The following is a 27,447-nucleotide window of genomic DNA, read 5'->3' on the forward strand; positions in this document are numbered from 1 at the left end:
AAACCCTGCTGCTTTCACAGCCAGGTGTTAGGTGAGTACCTTTCCTGGTTCTGGTGCTCCAGGCTGGGGAACCTGGGTTGGCATTTAGATCCCACACTTCTCAGGGGGAACCCCTGTGGCTGCTGAAATACCTCCCCATAACTTAGCTGTTCGCGGGGGAGCCCAGCCAGCCCTCCCGTGCCTCCACACTTCCTACCAGTCTGAGTGTGGCGTGGCTTCTTCCATAAGTTTCTTGGTTAGATGGCTTCTTTCAAGCTAGTCTTAAGTTGGTTATTCAGGGTGGTTTTTTTCCTATAATTTATTTGTAATTCTAGTCTGGTCTTAGGAAGAAGTTAGTGTAGCTTCAGACGACTCCACCACCATTGTGGATCCCCTCCTTGTTATGTCGTACGCACGGGGAGTGCCAGTTTTCTGAGGACATGGTGCTCTTCCATGGGTCACTTAATGGCTGCTTTCATACATCTCAGAGCAATGTCAGTAACNCCTGTGGCTGCTGAAATACCTCCCCATAAGGTAGCTGTTCGCGGTGGGAGCCCAGCCAGCCCTCCCGTGCCTCCACACTTCCTACCAGTCTGAGTGTGGCGTGGCTTCTTCCATAAGTTTCTTGGTTAGATGGCTTCTTTCAAGCTAGTCTTAAGTTGCTTATTCAGGGTGATTTTTTCCCTATAATTTATTTGTAATTCTAGTCTGTCTTAGGAAGAAGTTAGTGTAGCTTCAGACGACTCCACCACCATTGTGGATCCCCTCCTTGTTATGTCATACGCACGGGGAGTGCCAGTTTTCTGAGGACATGGTGCTCTTCCATGGGTCACTTAATGGCTGCTTTCATGCATCTCAGAGCAATGTCAGTAACAGGTGACATTTGTACAGTGCTTCATAGTTCACAGAGTCCTCTAGAATACCCGTCTGTTTCATCCCATTATAGAAAGTAATAGCCTTGCTGAGTCAGTTTTATTGATTAGGAAGTGAACCTCTTGGTGTTGAACTGATTTGTTGAGATGACATAATCGAAGAGGAGGTGGGGCTGAGGCTCCCCAGACTTTAAATCCTCAGGTTGGAAACCACTGCCTTAGAAGAGGAAAAATAAGTAAAATTAACAGGTGAAGATGTAAGCTGTTGCAGTTTAATGTTTCTTCCCACCTTTCATTTATTTCTGGTGGGAATATTTTTTCTGTCTTTGACGTTAAGACTTTTCAAAAACTTATGTATCTGTTGTTAATATAAAAGCACTAATATCCTTACAATGGGTCTTCATTCCTGTTCAGAAGTCATTTTACTATTACTGCCTTGAAATTCATAACTATTATTTTCACCTGAATTTTGCTTCTACTGTAGCCTTTGGAACTAAAGAAATTTATTTACTTAACTGCTTATTGTGTTTTTACATCCTAATAATTAGTCTTTTCTAAGAATTTATGATTCTTGTGACTTATCTTGGTAGATAACATTCAGTATTATATTGTTACTACTACTTTTTCTCATTAGATTAGAAATGACCTAACTTTAGATCCTTTGCTCTTTTAAATAACTAATTTAAAAAACTTATTTTAAAACCTATGTACATAAAACACAATAAGAAAAATTTTGCTAATGAAAAATGTGTTGTCGTGTTGTAAATTTAAGAAATTCTGCCCTGGCTGGTGTAGCTCAGTGGATTGAGCACAGGCCTGCGAACCACACGGTCGCGGTTTGATTCCCAGTCAGGGCACATGCCTGGGTTGCAGGCCAGTTCTCAGCAGGGGACTCACAAGAGGCAACCATACATTGATGTTTCTCTCCTTTTCTCCTTCCCTTCCCCTCTAAAGATAAAATAAATAAAAAATCTTAAAAAAAAAGAAATTCTGATAAGGATAGAGAATATTATGAAGCAAGGTAGAAAGTGTAAACACTGTAGGTATAATAGAAGAAAGCACAGAAGTAGCATCAAACATTGTGGTATGTACTGTTTTTAGAATGTTCTTGTTTTTTCATGTCAGTAATTCTGGCCCAAGTCTAACCAGCTAACTGACCTGTATCATTTTACTTACATTACTTATGTCGGCAGTAAGTGGTAACTGGTTTTCTAAAAAATATAAGCAGTCTCTGCTTACTATTATTATGTACGTGGAGATCATAGTTTAAAAAGTTTAAAAATCAGAGAAGTTATTCATAAAAAGAAATAGGTCAATATGGGAAAAATGGGAGGAGAAAGAGACAAGAGTAAACAAGATTTAAACATCAATCTTTTAGCAAAGAAATACTGAGTTTGCTGATGAGATTAGGGCGGTTACGAAAACTGACATGTGTAGACAATTAAACCTCTTATATGCAGAAAAATTAACCTCTTATATGAGCAGAATTTTTGTAGTCAGGTAATCCCAGGGGTCTGCCACACACTGTTTGTGTGATACAGGTGAAATCACTGAACTCTTTGGACCTCTGAGTTGCCAACGTTAATGAAATGGCAAGTTAAATGGTTAATACTATATGTGTTTATTATTTCTGATGTTTCTGTCTTGAGATTATTGGCAAGTAAATTGAATTATTTGAGAATAGCACTGTTGCTTACCTCTTATCTTACACTCCTTTCCAAAATCCTACTTTTAAGATGCTTATTTTATGTATCAGCCCTTTAGATAATATTTAGCAGTCCTTTTTCTTTATAATATGGGACTAAATTACATATAGGATTGTAGTAGTAATTTCTATGTTATATTCCTTATAGCATAGGACTACGATAGCAGTCATACTCTGTAGTGGCCTGTTGTAAATTATTAAATTATACTTTTGGCTATAAATACTGATTATATAGTTCCTTTTAATGGCTATCCTTTTTTACTTCGTTTTCTTCAGATACAGAAGTTTACAGTGAATTTTATCCCGTGCCACCTCCCTACAGTGTTGCTACCTCTCTTCCTACCTATGATGAAGCTGAGAAAGCAAAAGCTGCTGCAATGGCAGCCGCAGCCGCAGAAACATCTCAAAGAGTAAGAAAATTCTATTTCCTTTTGAGGGCATTCAGATACCAAAAAGATCTGAGTAGCACTTGGATACAGTCATACCTTGGAGATAGTGCAGGTTCTGTGCGGGACTGTTGCAGTAAAGCTAGTGTTGCAATGAAGCGAGTTACGATGTTTCTGTTGGTGAAGGGTCTTGCCTTTATTTTTGTTAAACAAACATCTGTGAAGCACACAGTAAAGCCAAGTACCATGAAAATGACAGGAGGCCATGTGTTCATTTGTAAATGAATCTCATCTGGGTGGGCTGAAGCCTATTTCCTGAATCTGTTCTCACAGGAAAAGTAAGTGGCCAGACTTGGAGACATTTTTTTACTTCTTTATATTTTTCATGTATAGGGTTGGATGTATATTATGGGAAAATTACATAGATTTATCAAAATGAACTCATTTTTAATATTTCTATGAAACATGAATTTCAAATCACTTGATAAAACTTTTATGGCTTGTTTTTATCAGCTTCATTTTATAACCTTTAGTGGGTAGAGTTCATTTTTTTGTAACTTGTTTTAAATTGTGTGTGACTTGTCTCTTGCCATAAAAACTAGTATTTGGTACATTGTGAGCAACTCTAGGACAAGGACATTTCCAGCACATAGCTATTGTCTGGGACATACTGGTATTTAATAAATGACAGGTAACGAATGCTTCTTTACATTGGCCCGTGCGGGGAATTAAGAAGAAAATACCAGAGGTGTTTTATTACAGCTTTCATTTTAAAATATCTTGGTGTGTTTCCAATATTAGGACTTTTATTTTTATTTATTTTTTATTGTATTTTTTCATTATCCATTTGTAGGATTTTTAAATGTCAGTGTTTAATGTGGTTAAAATTATTGTACAGACACCATTTTTATTTTTTAAACATTTTCTCTGAGTATTTTTCTGTCATTTTAATGGTTACATAAAATTGTATAGAATCAGTATACTGTAATTTAGTGGTCAGTTCTCTCTAGTGAACAGTTAGACTATTTTCAAGTGTGTGTATGTTTTCTGGTTTAACCTCGAAAGGAATATCCTTGTGCATCAATTCTTTTAAAAAATGATGTCCTGTGATAAAATCTCTGCACTGGTGTTTCAAAACTGTGAAATATTTATATCCTTGCCGTCACATGGACAGGTTTATCAGGGGGCGGGATTCATACTACACTTCAGTATTTATATCCTGAATTAACTTGGGATTATATAAAACTTTATTAATATGTGTTTAATTGTTGCCACTCATTGCATTTACCACAAGAGAATTGCCTTGGATATGAATGCAGAGTTTAAGGACTCTTTTTGCCCAAATACAGGCAATATGGTGTTCAGGAAAGCAAAGTATGTAGTTAAACTGCCATGATTGGATGAAAAGAACGTCAGTTTCCTGGATTTAACTCCTCTCTTCACTTAAGTAATTATATGATCTTGGGCAGGGCCCTTAACTTCACCAAGCAGGAACCCAAAACTGAAACATCAACACCTAACTGAGGTTGCGTATATGTGACATGGAGATAATGTAGATGTGTACCATCAGGTCATGCCACTTACTTGAGCAAAATTCGGAGACTTCCCAGTTCCCTTGGTAAAATACAAAGTCCTGCAGTGGACTCCCTGACCCCATTTCCTCCTATTTCTCTCTCTCACTGTAGTCAAATCACTCCAGCACACCAGTTACGATCCCTGGGACCTTGTATATACAGTCCTTGCGAGGCACTCGCTTATTCCTCATATCAGTGTGGCTGACTCTTACCTCTCCTGTAAGCCTGTGCTCAAGGCTCATCTCAGTGAGGCCTCTTCACCACCATGCTCAATACTGTCACCCGTAACCTCGAGCAAGCATTCCTAAACTCTCCCCCCTTTTTTTGCAGAGCATTTACACCTTTTAATAACTATAAATAACTTATTTATTATGTCTTTATTGTTGTCTCATTCTCCTTCGTGGAATATAGGTCCCAGAAAGGCAAACATCTTTGTTTTATGTACACTCATGTATCCCACCTACCAAGAAGTTAAGTCTCATGTGGAATGTGTATTTCATCAATATTCATCGAATATGAGAGACAGTAAATGGTGACAGGTTTTGTGTACACTTTCAGAGACGTTCTCTACATTTTCAAGCAAATGTGTTAATATCTTAGTATATTTTTATAAACAAAAGGCATTGTGCTATACAAATGATTTTCATTTAATATATTTGGGAGATCATCATGAGATTATTAAGAATGCTTATTCTTTTTTCTTTAAAACATTTTACATTACTTTTGAATTTCATCAGATATTCAGCAACTTTATTTTATTGGTCTGCCAAGAACTGTGAGTGATCTGACACTTTACCACTTTCAAGTTGCCTGATTTAGCTTGTCAGTTTTGTGAATGTTGAGTCAGACACACAAACTATTATTTACATCAGTAGTTGCAACCAGAGTATTAGCATCTCTTCATGCCAGCTTCCTGAGCCTTAATTCCCACAGGGCAGCACAAAGACCACTGTGTGATGCCTCCGCACAGTGCAGAGCCCTGAGTCTAGTGAACCCAGTACGTTCTAATGGCAGATAAGCACGCCCATACCATTGCTCTGGACAGAGACACTGTCCCTCTCTTTCCGAGCAGTCGGCCATATAAACATCCTTGAAAAGATAGTACAGAGAAAAGGCACCCAGTGCCTCTACCTGGAACACATGCAGAAACATGAAGAGACTCATGGAAAATTATCTTTCGCAGTAGTCCACTATGATAGGTGTTTATGTTGCATCTAATCTTTTGCTTTTATTAATGTTGCTGCAGGGAATTATCTTTAGTACATTTCTTGTTAAGTGGCGGGGGGCGGGGGAGAGAGAGAGAGAGAGAGAGAGAGTGTGTGTGTGTGTGTGTGTGTGTGTGTGTGTGTGTGTATGTATGTATATATGAGGTCTGCCTGGAAAAAGCCCAGCCACTGGTAATGTAACGAGAATGGTTTGTGTGACATCCATGTAACCTGGGAGCCAAGGAGAGTGGACTGGAATGTGCATGTGTGAACAAGGATGACTTCACTATACTAGTCAGTGGGGGCAGTAGACACTGTGGAGTAAGCATGTGTACTGTGTGGCTGTCACATTCAAAATGACTGAGCGAGTAGAGCAATGAACCTGCATCAGATTTTGCATTAAGCTTGGACACTCCTCCGTGGAAACCATTCAGATGATTGAGAAAGCTTTCAGGGACCACGCAAAGATTGTAGAGATGCAGTACAACAAAAACGGCCACTACTGTGGGCAGCTGGTGATCGACACCTTCCTCATGACAGAGTGCCTGCTCATGCATCACATCTTGTGCCAAGGTTTTTGGCGACACATCAAATCACCCAGGTCACTTAGCTGCCCTATAGCTCAGATTTGGCAACCTACAACTTCTGGCTTTTCCCAAAACTAAAATCACGTTTGAAAATGAAAAGATTTCAGACCTGGATGAGATTCAGGAAAATACAGCGTGGCAGCTGATGGTGATTCCAACAGAGAATTTTGCAGGCTATTTTGAACAGTGGAAGAGATGCTCTGAGAACTGTATGAGGTCCCAAGGTGTCTACTTTGAAGGCCACTGAGATGTCATTGTCCTGTGTATAATATTTCTTGTATCTTACACATTCTTCAATAAATGTCTATTTTTCATGTCATGTGGGTGGATACTTTCAGGACAGACCTTGTATATCTGTACAGTGTGTTTGGAAAGCTGGAATTGCTGGGTCAAAGGGTGTGTGTACACTTCTGTGTTTGATAAATATGGCCACCATTGATTATGAACGTTCCTGTTTTTCACTTGACACTAATGCAACGATGTCACGTCTACTTTTCTTGATATCATTTTCATTAATTCAGTATTATTATTCACCTTTTATCTTTTTTGTGTTTTACCTTTGAAGTTACTCTTTTCAAGGGAGCCCTTTAAAAATTAGCACTCCCTCCACGTTTGTACACATTATCGTATTTTGACTATACAACAAATTGAGGATATTAGATTTTATTTAAATTCTTATCTTGATACTTAAGGTAATAAAGTTGTAATTTAGTGAGCTGTTCTAATGTCATATGTTTTACAGATTCAGGAGGAAGAGTGTCCACCGAGAGATGACTTCAGTGATGCAGACCAGCTCAGAGTGGGTAATGATGGGATCTTTATGCTGGCATTTTTCAGTGAGTGAGCTTTTCTTTCCAAACTATCCGTATGTATTTGCATATGTTGGCTGTGTGTGTTACAACAGATAGTGAAGAAAGGCAAATATTGTTAGCATGTGTCTTCCTTATTTAAAAATGTAAATTGTTCCTGATTCTAGCTAGCTAAGTGTGATCATATGTTACAATACAAATTCAGGAATTTATTAAGTACTTACCAGATAACTAAGTATTGTAGTCATCATGCTAGATGCTGATTGTATGGAGATACATAAGCATGTTTAAGCTAAATATGGTTTTGTATGAAAAATGCTGCAGGTTTATTCAGTATTGTAGGAGCATATAGAATGGAACTATAAATTTGAGGCAGAAGACTTTCCTTTGAGTGTCTTTAAACCAGAAGAGAGGTGGGAAAAGCAGATATTCTGGGTAGCTAGAACAGTGCGATCGGAGACACTAAGCATTAAAGTGTACTACTTATTTGGAGGCAGTGGTGAGTATTTAGAAGCCCAGAAACCCCTTACGTTTTGTAACCTCTTGCTGAATTTTTAATTTAATATTTGACTTGTAAAGTAGACTTAAGATATCTGAGTGAAGGCTGCAATATAGTTTTCATCGTTTCAGTTCCTAACTGGCACACTATAAACTCAGTAAATAAAATTGTGAAACTCAACAAACTTTTAAATTGCTAAGATCTGTTTTGGAAACCTAATATTCATGTAAGTAAATTTATTAGTTTATGATATGGTTAGTTTCTGCCCTTAACTTAGTTAAATGATCAGGTTTTCATACCTTCATTGACAGAATGCTAATTTAATTCATTTTAATTTATGATTTATTTTGATAATAAAAGCAAGGAATAGTTTACTTATTTAAAGTACCACATCCAACTTTAAAAATGAGAAATGCATTCTTTTTTAATTGAGTTACTTTTGAGTCCAGAAAATCACTGACTTCTTCCATTTTGAAATGGTTTCTTGCTTCCTTTGTTTTGTCTTCTGAAGAATAGATGTCAGTAACCTCTCAGAAGTGGGTGGGTGAATGAGCGGGCAGTTAGATTTTTTCCTTCAAATTTACTAAATTACATTCATGTTGGCAGGAGCTAACGTGCTGCAATATTTAAACCTTTAGTTTTTGTAACTGTCTAGTTAAATACGATGTTAGATACTATGTAAAGGAATTGAATGAACACTTTGGCTCCAAATAACTACTGTTTTTTACTGTTAGTCTACTGAGCCTTGCTTTAATGTAAACATGTTTGCCTTAGTTTTTAGTTCTGCTGATAACCCTTTATATTGATAGCATACTTCCCACGTATTTTGATTATAAGAGTCACATAAACACTGATTCCTTAATTAGAAAAGAAAGACTTTAAATTTATTGTACTTTGTATAGTGTAAACACCTGTTTCTTAGGAATGAAAACATGTTATCTGACACCATCTAATTGTCTGACTCAGAGCTTCCTCATTTCTCCATTTCCGTAGTTCACTGAACCCTACTGTCTTCTCTTTAGTTCATGGTTTTAGATTTGAAAACAGTTCACTGATGTCACAGCATGGTAAATAGACATTTGATTAGCTTTATTTTTGGCCAGTGGTGACATTAATTAATGTGAATGTAAGTTTACATTAATAAATGTAATATAAGTTATCTGACTTATACTAAATTTTGACTGAATTCTCCTTTTACAATTATGTTTTCATACTGTTGCATAGTCTATAAATATTGCAATAATGTAAGAGTAAAATTATAAATAATTTTTAATCTTTATTTCCTTACATTTTTTTTCTGGTGGGCTGTAGGCCAGAGCTTGGGAGTTTATTTGCTTTAATGAGCATAGATTCATTTGTTTTCACTGCCATCTAGTGGCTGTTCTACAAATTGCAGTTTCCTGTAATATGCAGCTTTTCATGCATCTTAAACTAGCAGGTGTTACCTTGATTCTGTTCTGTTGTGTGTTCTTAAGGTTCAGAAATGGATTTTCTTTGATGTGGTTTATAACTTAAGCACTTCTGGTTATATAAGTTGGACAAATAAAACTGCAGTGAATATCAATTTTAATATTTTGTTTAAAACGTTTTGTAGGCTTAATTCTTGCTTTTTCTGTTTTCTACATCTGCATTTCTGTCTCTTGCCACATGTAACCCTAAAATAAGTTTACACCTAAATATGGTAAGAAAATTGCATGTGCATGTTCAGAAAATATAAACTAAAAATGTATGTATCCCCTGGTAAAGATTTAGCTTCTCATAATCCTTGATGTGTCATTGCAGAATGCCTATTACATGTCTAACCTGCCAGTCTTTGATCATGTAGTTATCAGATATTCTCTCTAAGGGAGTGGAATTCAGTTATCAGTCAAAAACTAGAAATGAAGATTTTGTTCACTGAATAATAGACAATCTGTGAAAATGACCCTGAACTCTAGCACTTAAAACTGTCGTGGACATTTTTAATGTCGTGGGCTCCATCTAGAAACTTTTTCTTCTAAGGTTGAGCCTTTTATGTCATGTGTGAATCTTCCCCTCAGTGATATAATAATAATTGATTACCGCATCATTTCCATGTTAAACTAGAAGATCTCGTCATTAAAGAGAAATTGGGTTAATTGTACCTTTAAAAAGAATTAGAAGAGCCCTGGCTGGTGTGGCTCAGTGGATTGAGCACGGGCCTATGAACCAAAGGGTCCCCAGTTCGATTCCCAGTCAGGGCACAGGCCTGGGTTGCGGGCCAGGTCCCCAGTAGGGGGCACTTGAGAGGCAACCACACATTGATGTTTCTCTCTCTCCCTCCCTTTCCCTCTCTCTAAAAATAAATAAATAAAATATTTAACAAAAAAGAATTAGAAGAGCGTTTAGAAATGTAAATTGTGATTTGTAAGCAGTGACCCGACTGGCTGTCGAAGTGGCCACCCAGTTTGTGTTCCCACCAGAAGTGAGTGCGAGTGTCTGTTGCTCTGATGCTCATCAGCATTCGATGCTGACATTTTTAAAAAAGACATTCCAGTAGACGTGTGGTGGTATGTCATTATGGTTTTAATTTGCATTTCTCTAACAGTGAATGATGTTGAGTGTCTTTATTCAGTAAATTTTTTTGAGCACCTACCTGGACAAGTCATGAAAAATACAGTTATTAAAGGAGTTGTCTTAGTACCACACATACTGAAAAACAGTGTGTTAATGATTTGTTCTGTGCATGCAGAGCTGTGTTTTATATAGTTTTAGATGGTGTTACATATCGTAAGTGAATCCAGAAAGACATTTAAAAATTGTTAACTATATACCTAAAACTTCATATTTGTGAAGTATTAAATTTTATTGAATTTGTTTTATTTACAAGAAAATAATTTTTATTTAATTCTCTATAATTTAGTGGAAATGCCTTAAAACTAATACATTGTTAGCATCATGTCTTTCTTAATGGCTGATAGTTTAAACACAGAGCCTAAGGATAAAACAAATTTATAATCCTTATGTAGTTCAGAATTAAGTATGGGGAAATTGATCTTTCTTTTGAGAACTTGTCCTAGAAACCTGGTGCATTTACATGTAATGAGAATTTTTCTGTGATCAAAAAAATAAGTTCTCATTGTTTGTATTATATGCATATTTACCACCTATAATTTTCATTTGTTTTCAAAACAAATATCAAGATTTTTGAAGTTATTTTAAAATACTTTAAAACTTAGGAAAAAGTGGTAAAAACAGTACAGCTTATCCAGCTTTTCCAAGTCTTAACATTTTATGTAACTTCAGTCCAATAATCAACATTTGGAAATTAATGTTAATGAACTACTAAGTGGGTCACTGATCCTATTCAGATTTGCCAGCTGTCTCACTAATGCCCTTCTTAGTGCATCGTATCAGGAGGGAATGCTGCAAGCTTTTTCACTATAAAGTTACTCTTTTCCCCCTCATTTTTTCGTTTTTTATTTTTTATTTTTTATCTTCACTTCAGGACATGCTTATTGATTTCAGAGAGACAGGAAGGGAGAGAGAGAGAGGGAGAGAGACATCGATGTGAAAGAGAAACATCATCTGGTTCCCTTTCGTACCGGCTCTGACTGGGGACCAAACCTGCAACCTAGGCATGTGCCCTGACCAGGAATTGAACCTGTGACCTTTCAGTTTTCAGGATAATGCTCCAACTGAGCTACACTGGCCAGGGCTGTTTCTTCCTTTTTAATTAATAAGTATCTTATAGCTACTGAAAATTTAAACATACAGCCTTTCTATTTAATGGGTAAATTATAGTGTACAAATATTACTTTTACTTTCTAGGCTATCCTGCTAACCATTGTGAGTAGGTGGGAGGTATAGATGGTAAAAAGAAACTGTATATAATGGGTGAAAAACTGGGATGCTTCGATCCTGACTATACCTTACTTGCTTTATGACTTTATGTGCAGCTTAACTGTTAATTCTCAATTGGTTCTTCTGTACCGTGAAATTAATTTGACCTTGCCCTTCTTAAAAAGCTAATGTGAGGAACAGATGAGTGAAAATACATGAAAACAAATTATGGAGTTCCATTGAGTGAAGGTGGTGTTACTTCCTCATCCTTACCCAGGAATTCACCTTTTAGTTACAATGAGTAATGTGATTTAAAATGATTGGCAGCCTTCTTTCAAATGTCATGAATCTGTCCGAACCTGCCTGATTTGCTTTCTTACAAAGAAGAGTACTCGGAAGGGGAATGTGGAGAAGTGTAAGGGGAGTAAAACTAAGCATTTTTTACCAACTTATCTGAATTGATTGCCAATTTCCCTGCTGCTTGCTTCCCCAAATCTTACCTGAGGAATATAGGTTGTGTACGCTTGTTGCTTCTTTGGGTGTCGTCTTGGGCCTTGCGTATGGGAAATAGGTGCCCTGTATTTTTTAAGCTTCCTTATTTACCCTAGGTTTCCAGGGGAACATAGCACGAATGAAGTAGAGTTGAAAGAAAAGTACTGTCTTCTTTCCTAGGCATATGTTTCCCTGCCTCTACTACGTTTCTTCTATAGATAGTACAGACTTACAGTTTAGTGTACGCTTATTAAATTTTCTTTTTGCCAACTCTGACATGTCATAGGGGATTCAAAATTGAATCCAGAAATAATTCAGCTCTTCAAGACCTATCCAGCTTTACTTTCTATCTTACAAGCTAAGGGGTGTAAAATGTGAATTTACGCTCAAGTGATCACCAGCATCACCCTTTTCTTAGTGCTTCAACCAATTAAAGATGGTTATGTATTTGTCTGTTTGGTCTGCCATAGCAAAATACCGAACAATGTCTGGTTTCCAAGTGGAAATTGATTTTCTCTGAATTTTGGAGGCGAGAAGTTCAAGATCAGTGTTCCAGAAAATTTGGTTTCTGGCAGAGGTTCTCTTTCTGGTTTGTAGATGGCTGTGTTCTTGAGGTGTCCTCATGTGGCCTGTCCTCTCCACATTTGTGGAGACCTCTCTAGTGTCTCTTTCCTCATCCTTTGTGGACACCAAGCCTGTTAGATGATCAGATTAGGGCTCTACCCCTCTGGCGGCAAACACAGGGCCCTCAGGCCAAATTCGGCCTTCCTCTTCGTTTTGTGGAGCAGCACCGGGCTCCTTGCCCCCAGTTCAGGAGCAGTTACGTTTGTACAGTCCTAAAATGACATCCAGCCCTTCGAAGGTAACTGAGAGGCTGATGCGGTCCCATCGCCCCGGTGAAAATGAGTTTGACACCCCCTGCTCTACTCTCATAACCGCATTTAATCTTTAATTACCTCCCTGAAGCTCCTATGTCTAAGTACAATCACACTGGGGGTTAGGGCTTCAATCTGTACATTTGGAAGGGGCCGGTTCAGTCCATAACAAGTCGTAGCAGCTGAGCACAGCTTACAGGAACCCATGCCACTGGCAGAGCAAGAAGGAAACGTGATGGCTCAGGGAATATTTCAGTGTTGGGTTTTATTCCTAGTGTGGGTGCAATGGTAGGTGTAACAGATTGGGAGAAATTAATTGAGCATTGCTTGGATATATGCTCAAAGGTAAAAATGTGCTCTTGGAGTATTTTGCTGTTTTGGATTTTCTTTATAAGTGCTTCCTGTGTTTAACCACATGGCTTACTTATTGAATGATGGCCCGCTTACAGCACTCCGATAGAGGAAGAAAATGCTCGGGGATGGCACCTGTCCTCTGCCCCAGACCTCGCCTGCCCGCCCGCCCTGGGGTCTGAGGAGAGACATCTCCACCTGTCACTGACGCACATGTGGCATGCCAGTGGGGAATCTCTCTCTGCTATACGTTGATGTCAATTCTTTAAGTAGATATAAAATTATTTTTGATTGGCTAAGTGTTTTGTTTCCCCCACAGCTAAGAAAAATATTAGCCAATTAGATATGGAGCAGTTGTGTCTAATGTAATGTTCTGTGCTGGTGGGAATATTTTAAATCTCGCAGACCAGTACTGCGACAGCTGTAAGCCACGTGTGACTCTCGAACACTTCAAATGGAGCTGCTGCGATGGAGGGACTTCGTTCTTAATTTTATCTGGTTTTAATTGATTTAAGTTTCAGTGACCTCCTCTATAGAGAAGGATGAATTCCTGGAGCACAAAGAAGAGGCAGGGTATCCAGTGGCATTGGATAGCACAGATATGGAGAAAAGCAAGATACTGATCAAAATGTACGTTTGAGAAAAGAAAAAAGTAGGAGGTTAGAGAAACATTATTTCCAATAATGTATCTTGTAATTTTTTTGGTACAGAAAAGATAGGACCTTCTCTGTAAGGTGAAGAGATCATTTTGTGTGGGTAGTAATGATAGCTAACACTTAATTACCATGTGCCAGGTTCTGTCCTGTGCTAAGCTCTTTCCATTCATCGTCTCATTTAATCCTCTTACTGACTTGGTAAAGTGAATACTTCCAGGTCAGAGAACTCACAGAAGTCAGCAGTAAGTCCAAGGTCAGATGTCTAGTAAGTGAGTAAGTACAGTGCCACTCAAATGCAGGTCTCTTATTTCAAAACTTATTCTGTGTTTAAATTCAGCTTCCCACAAGTGATCAAGAAAGCTGAGACTTCTCGGAAAGCATTAGGAAGGAAGAAATGACTAGAATAGGGAAACTTTTAAAGAAATAGCTCTTTCATTTAAACTTATCCTACTATGCTTCCTTTAGCTTCAGAATTCTGAAACAAGAATTTCTCTAGGTAATTTACTTTGTGTCCTTTGGAGATATGTAGGGGAGGAGGATGGGCACTGGACAGACCCAAACCTAGGCTCAAATGAATCATTAGAAGCATTATTATTATTATTATATTGACAGTGCTGATATGTTGGACATAGGTAGGGCATTCTGATTATATCTCAGGGACCTATATCAGTGTGGTTTAAGCTACGTGTAATAGAAACCCATTACTGCAACCGTTCTAAGTAGTTAGGAGATTATCTCACAAGATAAGAAGTCCTGCGTGCGCGTCTGAGGGCACCAAGAGTGTCAGTGCTGTGGCTCTGCGCTCCTGTGCTTTTCTTCTCTCTGCCCCGTTCCTCAGGCCCACAGCAGGATTCCCACAGCAGTTCTAGGTATATGTCCGAACATCCAGAGGAAGAGGAGGGACGGTTTCTTCTTTTGTTTTTACCTAAAAGTAGGTTAACAGTATAATAAATTCTTCCATGTAGCCATTTCACAGCTTCAGCAGTGATCACCTTAGAGCCACTGTGAATTACTTAAACTGTATTCCATCCTCCGTCCCTTTGGTGTGTTTCGCTCTGTTTTTAAGAATCAAGGAATGTTTTTCAGAAGTCCTGTTTTTAAAAATCACAGGAAAGGAGTTTCAACCCCCTGTGATTTTCCCCGGACTGCTTGGGACCTTTTGGGGCTGAGTATGGGACCCAGCCTCCCTGGTAGAGTCTGTAGAGGTGGATTTTGTTAGAGAGGAGGAAGAGGCAGAGAATGATACCTGATCTGGGAATTTCCTTTGTAATTCATTTGGCTCATTTTTAATGTTGGCAGATTGGTTGACTAGTTCAGGCTGGGCTTCTTGGGTGGGATCACATGGAAGTTGCGTTGTGACCTGGTTTTTAACTGGTTTAAAAAATGTTCTACCCACAGGGTCCAGAGAGGAGAGGGGAGAGAATCATAGGGGAAAAGGGGTGGGACTCACATGAATAAGTATAAAGGACATGTGGATAATAATTAAGGTAGGGGGAGGAAATGGGAGGGAGGTGGGGAGCACTGGGGGGGGCAGGGCAGGGAATATAAAACAGAAAACTATACTTGAATAAGAATTAAATTTTAAAAAAATGAAATAAGTTGATGGAGAAAAACTGTTCCACCCATTGGGGATGAGCTTTAAGGAATTGATTCCTATTGATGAAGCTGACAAGAAAGCAAGCTCACACATTCATTTATGTCTGGTAATGACTTATATTTGCAAAAGGTAAACCATAGTCTGTAAAAAAGTCTTCTCTGGTCCAGAGTCAAAAAAGAAAGGGAACTGCTATGACCATTAGGCAATGAATTTTTCCCCCAAGATTTTTATTTATTTATTTTTAGACAGGGGAAGGGAAGGAGAGAAACATCAGTGTGTGGTTGCCTCTCACAGGCCCCCAACCAGAGACCCAGCCCACAACCCAGGCATATGACTTGACTGGGAATCAAACCAGCGACCCTCTAGTTCACAGGCCAGCATTCAGTCCACTGAGCCATACCAGCCAGGGCACAATGAAGAATTATCAATATCAAGTCTCTGTTAATTTGTTTCCGAAGTATGGTTTTTAAAAATAATTGTTTCTCTTGCTTTTAGTGGCATTTATTTTCAACTGGCTCGGATTTTGTTTATCCTTCTGTATCACCAATACCATAGCTGGAAGGTATGGTGCCATCTGTGGGTTTGGCCTTTCATTGATCAAATGGATCCTTATCGTCAGGGTGAGTGTCCTGATAACCTCTCTCACTTTTATCTTAAAAATTAAAATATATGAAGTTTCCTGTGGCTTCACGAATGTTCATTTTATGCATATGAATTCAGTTATTTCGGACTTCTCCTTAACTTCTGGACTTAATTCTTTGAGTGATCTCTGGTGTGAACGTTTGTAACTATGTTTATATGAAAGCTCGCTAGGACGATAGTCCCTCCCCTTATCTGCAGTCTTGTTTTCTGCAGTTTGTGTTACCTGTGGCCAGCCGTGGTCCGGAAGTATTCCATGAGAAATTTCAGATACTCTGAGAAACATTCATATAACTTTTATTGTTAATAATTGTTCCATTTTATCGCTATCTCTTACTGTGCCTAATTTATAAATTAAACTTTATCACAGGTTGGTATTTAGGAAAAAACATAGTATACAGGGTCCAGCACAAATAATGCTCCCCTTTCTATTACAAAGTCTTTTATTATAAATCATAAGCCTGTAATTCTGTAACAGCAATATCACACTCAAGCACACCATAAGACATTTTAAGTGAAATGTTCAAATTAGAACTATAAATTACTACACCCAGATTATTACCTACCAACCACACTCAAGCAGGCTTTACGTCTGCTGGACCCTGCACACAGGTTCAGTACTGTCCACCGTTTCAGGCACATTCCCTGATGGTAGGGGTGACTTTCCATGTATGTGGAAAGAGCTTTGAAAGCAGAAAACTTTTTTGGATCTCATCTTTTTTGTATCAGTGTTCTAATTTTGTTTTTAAGTTCTTCTGAGCATTAGTGTCTTCATAATAAGCTGGTAAGAGCTGCCTTTCAAGATTTTTGTGAGGTATGGGAATAATGTAATTAAGATACCGTGCCTAGTTGCAGCACACGTGTACATACGTGCATACGTGCTTGGTAAATCATAGCTATCACTACTGTTGTCAAGTGTGGGCCTTTGTAAGTCATTTAAGCATGAAAATTTTTGTTGCTCAGCAAAATTATCACGGGTTTTAACATAAGAGCTCAGAAGTAAAATGTAGGCCTTTGGTGTGGCTGTCAGAACCCATCTTCCCTTTCTGTTCCTTCGAGCCTTCTCATTTTCCTGGGGTTCCTGGATGTCACCCTCTGTCCACCTCTTATGTACACAGTTGTGCAAGGAGACAACAAGGATGAGTCCTTTTTCCTCCTGTCTCAGGAATTTTTCCGGTCTATTAGTAGCATAATCTCCCCCAACTCTTTACCTTTGCCTCTTGAAGGCCTTTTTTGACTTTTTATAAAGCTTTTTTCCTAATTTCCTTAGGATAAGGCCTAGGAGAATGATTAAAAGTGCCTTTATTGTTTTAGTAAGTCTTAAAAAGTTACCCACACATTTTAATGCTACATTGTACAATTAATAAAATACATACTTCCTATTAATCACATTTATTTAAACATTGTTTTCTAATTGAATGTCAAATCCTCAGATTTTCAGTAGAATCACAAACCTAATAGGTCAGCTTCTCTTTAGTGGTTGAGATACTTCAGTTATGCACCTGTATTATCTAATTGATTAAAACATTACTCATTACAAAAATACTTAATGTGTTTCTTTTTTTAAATTAAATTTATTGGGGTGACATTGGTTAGTGCGACCATGTAGGTTTCAAATATACATTTCCATGATACATGTACTGTGTACTGCATTGTGTGCCCGTCACTCAAAGGCACATCCTCTTCTGTCACCTGTATTTGGCCCCTTTACCGCCCTCCATCCCTTCCTTCTGGCAGCTGCCATGCCGTTGTCTGTGAGTTTCAGCTTTATATCCCGTATATGAGTGAAATCATATGGTTCTTAGCTTTTTCTGACTTGTTTCGCTTGGCTTGATACACTCAGGATGCATCCACGCTGTCCCAAATGGCAGTGTTTCATCGCATCTTACAGCTGAGTAGTGTTCCATTGTGTGTGTGTGCCACGTCCTTTTGATCCAATCTTCTATCAAAGGACACTGTGGTCATCTCCATGTCTCAGCCACCGTGAACAGTGCTGCAGTTAACAAGGGTTGTGTGGATCTTGGCAAATAACTGCTTTCAAGTATTTTGGGTAGATACCCAGAAGAAGGATTGCTGGGTCATATGGTAACTCTATTCTTAATTTTTTTGAGGAACCACCGTACTGTTTTTCCATACTGTCTGTACCAGTCTACATTCCCACCAGCAGTGAATGATGGTTCCTTTTCTTTACAACCTCTCCAACACTTGTTATTATCTGTCTTGTTGATAATAGTAATTCTAATAGATGTGAGGTGGTATCTTGTAGTTTTTTAAATATATATATAACTTTGGGAAACAAACTCACTTTCTGCTTGGACCTTTATCATTTAAATTGAGGGTGTTAGCAAAGTAGATTTCATAGGATTTATGCATTCTTTCTGAGGCCTGATTGCCCTAGGGACCCCGCCCTTTCCAGCACAGGGCTGCACCCACATCCAGCATTGTTTCAGGTTTAAGGCATTTTTCAGGCTTAAGTCAGGCAGGGGAAGTAAGGCAGCCAAGAGGTTAGGAGACTTCTTGAAGACAGAATGAGGACTCAGGCTATGTCAAAGCCAAAGGGCAAGGGTCCATCATCCTCTTTTGCTGTAGATCCCCAAATCCTTCCTTGAGGGGCCCCTTCACAACCTGTCTTAGGTCATCCCTCTTTTGAGGAATCTTACCCATCATTGGTTAACCAGTCATCTGCCTGGGGCCAAGCAGGGTGAAGAGAGAGGAGACAAAGGTGGTGCCTCTACAAGGAAGATAAGCTTTGTCTCCTAAGTGGCTTATGGTCCCAAGGTCCTTTACTCAGCCTTAGCCACGGGGGATTACAGCTTCTGAAACCTGGCAGGGCAGTTCCTAACAGTTTCCTTATTACACTTTGTATAGCCTTCACTTTTTCCTCCATTTTGCAACCATATTCAACCATTTCTATGAGCATCCTGATTACCAGAGTTTTGAACTCTGCATCTGATAGGTTGGCTGATCTTTTCATCACTTAGTTCTGTTTTTGGAAATTTGATCTGTTCTTTCATCTGGGCCATTTTTTTTTGTCTTGGAGCCCCTATTATATTATATTATATTATATTATATAGTAAGGGGCAGAGCCTTAGGTATTTCCCAGGATGGGGCAATCCATGTCACTGCATTGTGGTGCTGTTGGGCGGGGTGGGGGGGGGCGGTCCCAGAGGGAACAGTGCCTCTTGCTCTGCTCTCCCCAGCTTTCAGTCACTTCCTCTGCTACCCGTAAGCAAATTGGGCCCTTCTGGTGCTGATTCGCAGGTTTTGTGTATGTTCTAGGACCCTGTGGGTCTCTCCAGTGAACTCACCTATAAGGCTGGGAGTTTCTTCCATGACCATAACCACAGATTTTTACCAACAGAGGTTTTGAGGCTTTACTTCCCCATGCTGGAACCCTGGGTGGTGTGGTCTTGTCTTGTCTTGCTCCCCAGTTGTTCTTTCCAGTTTATGCACACACAAATGTGGGATCACCAGCTCCGCCAGCCACTGCCTTGCCTGCTCGGTCCTCCAGCTGCTGCCTTGCTACGTATCCTCTCTGCCCTGGCTGCCTGTCTCCACTCCTCCTACCTCTGAATGAATGTTTCTTCTTCAACATCTTGGTTGTCAGACTTCCACACAGTTCGATTTTCTGGCAGTTATGGAGTGTTTTTGTTGTTGTTGTTGTTGTTCTTTTGGTTGTACGAGGAGACCCAGTGTATATTTTCCCAATTTTCCAGTTCCCCCTTCATTGTACAAATTTACAAATGTTGGGATATGAGCGATTTGCATTTAAAAAAATACAACTCATCAATGGATGCCTCCAAACACTTTATTGTTTTTTTAAAGATGTTATTTACTTTATTTTTAGAGAGAGGGGAAGGGAAGGAGAAAGGATGAGAAACATCAGTGTGTGGTTGCCTCTCACACACCCCCACTAGGGATCTGGCCTGCAACCCAGGCATGTGCCCCAACTGGGAATCGAACCTGTGACCCTTTGCTTTGCAGGCCCGTGCTCAGTCCACTGAGCTATGCCAGCCAGGCACGGTTTGCATCTTTAATGGTACTAGGAAATTTTTAAGATTTGACTAAAACTGTGAGAATTTATACTATGGTTCATTTATAAATTATAAGTACTTCTTGTTAAAAAAATTAAAAGGCTTAATTCCATAAAAAGCAGATTGCTTCCATAAAAGCAGATTTAGGTAATGTTTCATAGATATCTTTTCTCAATAGTATCATCATTTTCAACCCATTAGCTTTTTGTTACTAAAAAAGCTGTAGGATTTTTAGGCTTTTATGGAAATTACCAATGAATAGTTGGAGGTAATTACCTATAAAGTTGGAAATGGATACTTTTAATTCATTTCAGTTTTGAGGACAAATCTGCATTGAACAAAATCATTTTTCATTAAATTAGACTCAGTTTGCAGACCAGTGAAAACAGTAGATAAAGCATACCAAATTTTAGTAGTTTTAAAGTAGATTTTATAGTAAACACTTCAAAAAAACGTTATTTGAAGCATTGTTTGGATGCTGAAGAATAATAGGGAAGAATCATCTTACGTACCTCTGAAGAAAATGAGATTGATTTTTTAAAAAAATTTTAATAAATCTTGATGACTAGAGCCTAATCAGGGAAATGCGCCTGTGTCCAATAGCATCCAGCCCTGCTTTCCATCTGCTTGTTCACACTCTTATTTCCCAAAGAAGGCGAAACTGCCTACCACGCCACCAATGAGAACTGGTGAAGTGCCGCCGCACCAAGGCTCATTCAGCTGCTCTCAGCGCGCCGTTGGGAACTGAATGCTGGAACATCAGTTTGAAAATAAAAAGGCACTAATGAGTTGGGGTCTTTATGTGCCTGGTATTCTTGGCAGTGATTAACAGTAGGGAGTGTACAGAAGGTCAAAAGCTCTTTTTTTAGAGATTCGCAGAACATACCCATCTGATTGATTGAAGTAACCTGGCTTTTGGTGTTCATATCTCCAGTAGCTGCAGTGTATGTGGAGTGGTGGTCATGGCTTTAAGAGATTCTGAGAAAAGAACTGACATGTGGACTCCTTGTGAGAAAGTGTTGGACTTACAGATATCTATATGGCATTTACCCTTTGTTTTGTACAAGCAGGTAGAAAGTGAATTCTGTTTCCAAGATATTTTGTATATTATGTGTAAAAGGTTTTTTCTCAAATAATTTTATATGTATGTCATGAAGCATTTTTTCCTTCTCTATTTTTCTTTTTGTGCTGTTTTTAAGTGCTAAAGATTATTTGAGGTAGATTATTCTGAAACTGATGCTAATCTACAGTTTATAAATTGAGATACACAGATATGATTAATATATTTGTGTTCATTCCATAGTTTTCTGATTATTTCACTGGATATTTCAATGGACAATATTGGCTTTGGTGGATATTTCTTGTACTTGGTAAGTTTATTCTTAATGCATTTCACTTTGATTAATTTGCGTTTAGTTTAACTTTGGTATTTCCTAAAATTATAAGTTGTAAATACATTGTATTACAACTTATGTGAAAATAAATGTTCTGTTGTAAAGTTCTCATGTCCAAACACTTAAGTTTTCATCTCAGCTATTCAAATCATTCTACATAGTACTCCAGGTTTCTCAGGTTGGAAATCCGGAGCCATTCAGTTTAAGCAGTCACTGGTTTAATGAGAATTGAATACTACAAAACCTGAAAATCTTAATATGATTAAAAAATAATTGTCTCTATTACTTATCCTGAAAATATCCATACCTAATTTCTTTTAATGATTTTAGAAAATGTTGAAAGTAGGATAATCTGATGTTCTAGTCATTCTGTTATTTTTGAATCATGGAAACATTTTTTATGCCTTTGGAATATGCCCTGCATTAATCATTAATCTGCTAAAGCGTAAGGAAAGGCTTTATGCCCAATGGTCACTGGGCTTCTGTCGTTGCCTTCTTACAAGGAATGTCTCTTTATTAATATTGATGAATTTGGGTATCCAGTTCTTGTTTTCTTGTGTTTTTTACCGTAGATGTATGACAATTAAGTTAATCTTAAAACCACATCATACCTTCAACCCACATTTCAGATTTATTTACTGACAAAGTGTCCATTTTTTTCTACATAGGTTTAAAAGCCCCCATTTTTCTGGTGGCTTAGTGGCACTGGGAAAGAACAGCATTTCAGTAGGTGGCGGTCTTCTCTTGAGTTTGATTTAGTCCTGCTGTTGGACCTTCAGGGTCTTTTGAGACACAAATTCGTAGTGGTCAGTGGGGGTCACCAGTTAAGGTCACTGACGATTCTGAATTCTTTCGCTAATAATTATAGTGAAGTTCTAGTGTGATTCTGTTGGGGAGAGTAAGGCTTATATAAGGTTCAGCCAGTTTTTTATATTGTTAGTTATATTCAGACTGCCTGAATTCTGTGTTTTTTAGTTGAGTGTCTTTCTTAAAATTGAAAAAACATAAAGCTTATTAGGTAGTTTAGCATATTAATGGAGTACATTTGCTTACGTATAGTATTTAGTGATTAAGGAAGCGTAGGAAGGCACCCGTGGGGCACAGTGGAATGTAGAGGACAGCGCCAGGTTCATGTCAGAGCCACGACCGAGCACTCAGGGGAGTGTGGAAGTGTAACCCATGTGAAAGTGTCATTCGCGTATACTCAGGAATGTGGAGCACGTTGTAAAATTCAGAAATAATAGCTGCTGAGTGATTGGTTTCTAGATACAGATTGTCTTATTTTAGATGATGTCTGAGCAGAACAAAATATGTCTTAGAAACAGCAGCTTCATAGACAGAAGGGATTTTACAAGTAATTTTGGTTTACATGATTCAATAATAGTTTTATATTTGGATCACAACATCCATTATCTTTGAACAGCACCTAGAAGGACATGGAGTGGAATTCAGAGTGAGAGTCACAGAGGAAGGAGTTAGGATATGGGAAGCAGATGGCATCAGGTTTAGGTGAAATTTGTGCCACGGATTTAAGTCATTGTTTGTATAGCTCATCTGTCTTCCCGTGTTTTAGTGCTGTGATTACTTGGAGACTCTGCATCCTAGACCGACAGCTGCTTCCTCCTGGTGAGGAAGGTTGCGTGCATTTGTGTCTCCTGGTTTTGTTTTTGCCCCCACAGTTACCTGGTTAAAAACTCTACTGGAGTTAATAAATGTTTTCCTTAGAATTGTATGCTTAAATATGTCAAAGACTTAATTCCACTAATAATGCTACTGCTTTTTATACTTAGCTAATAATTATTAAAGATACCTGTGATATAAATAAATGGCTGTTATTTAAAAACACTATTGTACTGAGGAGAGCACTGAGATAGAGATATGAGATGTATCCCGGACCATTTAAGGAATTACTAGAATGGCTCTTCCCCAGTCTTCATTCCTCATTTTTCTTAGTTTTTATTATAGTTTAGTCTTTTATTACTTAAAAATAAGAACTAATAATTAAAATTATTTACAGAATGTACGGATCTTCAGACACAGATTTTACTGATGACAGGCACTTGACATTGCTAGAGAGGCTTACTGGTTTTATCCCACAGTTAGCATTAACTTGCATACATTTTGTCTTGAACATTAATTTCTAACAGTAAACATGTGTTAGTTTGCTTAGTGGCTACCTTAATCAAAAATTTGGTAAAATGGGGTTTCTAGGAGTTGAATCAGTTTAAGTGCATTAGGTAACTTTGCTATTTAAAGAAATCATTTAATAAATGTATATTTTTATGTAATTCTGGATTTTCATGGCTGCATTTAATTTTTACTTTAGCTCTATCTAGGATTGATAAGCTGAAATAATTTTCAGGTGGCAGTAAAATTTTATCATCTTTCCCCATGATGGAGTTACCTTTTTGGTATAAAATGTACTGTGGAATAAGTGGGATTCTACAGATAAATTTCTTAAGCCAAGAGGATCCTGGTTATAGTTGTCTACTTTAAATATATCATCCCCCTTACCGTATAAGAACAAAATCTGTATTATTTCAACCTTCTCAGGCCTGCTCCTTTTCTTCAGAGGATTTGTTAATTACCTAAAAGTCAGGAACATGTCTGAAAGTATGGCAGCTGCTCATAGAACAAGGTACTTCTTCTTATTGTAGAGGTGAGCCATGTTAATATATTAACTCTTTGTATTCCCTTTATTCAGGTTCCCCAGATACATATTAAATGTTTAATGTGTACTCATGTTATGTACTTAAATTGAGCAAATTTAACATTTGATACCGTGAGCAGTTTATTGAAATTTCAAAAGTTGTGAACTGTTAAAGATAACTTAGATTTGTAAAATTGAATTTCATAAATTTTAATATCTTAAATATGTGAGGGAACTGAAACTTTGACCACCTGATATATACGAAGTAACCACAAGCAAAACTTCAAAGACTTTAAAACATGACAAAGCCCTTACACAGAAGGGATGAGCATATTGCATAAAACGATGTGAAATCTTCATAGACATCTAGTTTAAAGGACAAAAAGTAAATCTGATTGAAAAACAATTTGCCATGCATGCACTGATCTTTACCAACTGGATCAAGGAATGAAAGTTGTAGGAAAAAATAGGAGCTCTGTTATTGTTTTCTTAATGTGTGATGGTTTGCATCAACAACAAAGGCTACAGCTTGAATAAATTTGAGGGAAATATAAAGAAATGAGCAGAGGTTGTCTTTGTAGTTATCCAGTGAGTGTCAGGAGGCTGTGTATATAGTAATATCATTTATTTACTGTGAAGCTAATAGTATCTTCACACAAAGAGACCTCATGTCTCTGCTTTATGTCCTAATTGTTAAAGCAATACCATACTCTTAATATGTATAAATGATTTGAACTTTTCAAGTATTTGAAGCAAAATACCTGGTTAAAACACTGCAGGATGTATCTATGAGTATAAAGTGTTTCAAGGTTGCCATATACTGTATATTCTTTTAAAAAATTGTATAGTTTGTGATTTGGTTGCTTCAATTTTATTTTTAATTTATATGAGTTTTATGTAAGCTCATAATTTCCTTATTTCTATATGATCTCCTAAACTTGAGAATATATTCTGATATATACTACTCTGTCATTTTTATCAAAATAAGATTGTATGCTTGATATAATACTGCTACAGAATAGGTTTTTATTGTATTATCTTTTAGATAAATGCAACTGAATACATTTTAAGACTAATTCTTTCTTTGTCTCTAGACTACATCAACCAGACATTCCTTTCTTACACCAATGTGAAATTTCCAGATCATCTTGTAAACCTACAACTTTAATAGGATAGAAGACTACTAATAACAGAAGACAAATTAGTTAAGAAAAGATAGAGCTTCAAAATTGAATGGCAGAGTGGTTTATGGTTAAAAGCCATTTCTGTTCATTCTCTTAAATATTTATATTTCATTTGTTTTGTGCATTTGCATATGTGTCCCTCTAAAACGTTTGCATATACTTGAAAGTCACCATGAAGTTGCAGCAGTGAAATCCACTCACCTTTGGATGATCAGTGTTTGATGTAATTGGAAGACTTGAGTGATGAACAGTGTTCTAGCCTGTAAATGCCCTGACTTCTGACCCGATGTTTAGTGTAATAAAATTGAGATTATTAACCATGTCAGACGCTGTAGTTCCTGCCTCTGAGATTCATCTAGTAACTGCACATGAAACATCCTGTGTTGTAAAGTTTTTTGGAAACTGCAGTGCTGATTGCTAGAAAAGCTTTGTCAGATTTTTGAACATGATTTTACATCGTCATTTAGCAAAGATCTTTCTGTAAATAACCATGAATAAATTACCTTCTGCATTGTTTTCTTAGAAATTGTGTCTAGATATCTTCTCATTAATTTTAAAATAAGTAACTTAATATATACAGAACATTTGGGTGTTAAAGATAGTTTGTTTTAGGACAAATTTTAAGAAAATGTGGGTATTTCACATATCCTTTATAAGAAAAAGATTTTTAAGGGACACGCTGGTGTTGGGGATCTTCACATGAGCAGCCTGGTTTCTAGCCTTGCCTGTCTCAGATTCTTGCAGGAAGTGACTGTATTAGATGTTGTATTTATTTCATTTATGACAGTTTTGAAAATTAATTTTTTGAATAAGATATTCTCATTTGCATTTGTCTTTTAAAAAGCCAATAAAAGTATCTTTTCAGTATCATTGTAGTAAGTTTTAGATATTTAGTTTGTTAAATTTAGCAAATAAAAACTTGTGCTATTAATAGCTCTAGCTTTGTGGTTGTAGGACTGACTTGTAAAAATCGTGTCATGATATGCAAAATATGTTTTCAAGTTCCGGAAATGTCTGTGGAGTGTGGGGCCTGGGGTGTGTTTGCGTGCTGCAAGAATGTATGTGCCACCGTTACTACAACTGGAATCTATGTTACTTTCATAAGCTACTACATTTTGCAAATCATTTTATATCTCGTTTACTTTTCTTTTCCGTTAATGTCTTTGCTTTTGAGTGCCAACATTAAAAATGATCAGAATTATCTCTCATCTTTTAAACTGAAAAGTCATTTAATACAGCTAACTAGAACATATAAAATTGACTGTTTACTATTAGACACGAAGTACTACTAAAAGATACACCTAAAACTATTCAGGGACATTTTTCCATTGCTGGAAAAAAATTTATGCGCTATAGCTTCTTTTGTATTTATCTGTATTTTCTGATTTATTTCATCGTCTTTCATAATAAAACATACATTTTTGTTTTTGCTAATCGTGCCTCCTATTTTTTGTTTGCCCTTATGTAACCTCTCCTGTGTAGAATTTTGTTGTTGATTTAAGTACCCGTGTTGCACCCCTTGAAGGAGAAATAACAGCGTAAAGAGAACAGTAAATCCTTACTATAGTTGCCCAACTTGGAAATTAATTAAAATTAGAATGTACTTACAAGAAATATAAACTCATACTAGATCCCTTCTTTATCTCATATTAATTTTTTGTAGACCTATATTTTCTTTTAAATTTTAACTGAATGAAGATATGCATGCTAATTTAAAGTAATTAGATCAGGTGTTAAGTATCAGTTTATTGAAATTACATTTAATTTTTGTGTTATTTATACTTGGTTTCTGAATACGGATGTGTCACTTTTGGTACAACATCAAAATTTCACTTTCGTTTTGATTTTTGTTCCTCCAAATCTGTACGATTCAAGTGTATATATCACCCAATTCTCTATAATTGGTATAATTCAGTAGTAGTCCTAAACCTCATCATCCAAGTAAGGGAATTGGAATATTAGCTTTAAAAACTTAACACCTTCTTTCAGATTTATCAGATCCTGCATATTTCCCTTCATTTCTTGTGAGCTTGGATAGAACAGCTGCTGGTGTCTTTTGGGGACACACCCATCTTTGCACTCTGCCTTAATGATTGAAAATCAAAACCCTTGTTAGGGTATCTAAATTTTTGAATGAATGTGAACTTGGGGTTGGAAG

The 27,447-nt window shown here is 37.4% G+C and overlaps 1 protein-coding gene across 2 annotated transcripts in view; it reads left to right on the plus strand.

Moving 5' to 3' along the window:
- NDFIP2 (Nedd4 family interacting protein 2) overlaps positions 1-27,447 on the plus strand; it is a 57,041-nt gene extending 29,594 nt beyond the window's left edge. The window contains exons 3-8 of one of the 2 annotated variants that reach the window (XM_037059403.1): positions 2,833-2,966; positions 7,051-7,144; positions 15,884-16,008; positions 21,365-21,431; positions 24,009-24,114; positions 25,200-27,447. In XM_037059403.1, the coding sequence (XP_036915298.1) occupies positions 2,833-2,966; positions 7,051-7,144; positions 15,884-16,008; positions 21,365-21,431; positions 24,009-24,112 (524 nt within the window). In that variant the 3' untranslated portion in view covers positions 24,113-24,114; positions 25,200-27,447. Of the gene's footprint in view, positions 1-2,832; positions 2,967-7,050; positions 7,145-15,883; positions 16,009-21,364; positions 21,432-24,008; positions 24,116-25,199 lie in introns of those variants that run through there. The other variant, XM_037059404.1, reaches the window with a different exon arrangement.

Source organism: Sturnira hondurensis, unplaced genomic scaffold (assembly GCF_014824575.4).
Source record: "Sturnira hondurensis isolate 20B ecotype Veracruz unplaced genomic scaffold, ASM1482457v3 Scaffold0010812, whole genome shotgun sequence".
In the NCBI taxonomy this organism is placed as follows: domain Eukaryota; kingdom Metazoa; phylum Chordata; class Mammalia; order Chiroptera; family Phyllostomidae; genus Sturnira; species Sturnira hondurensis.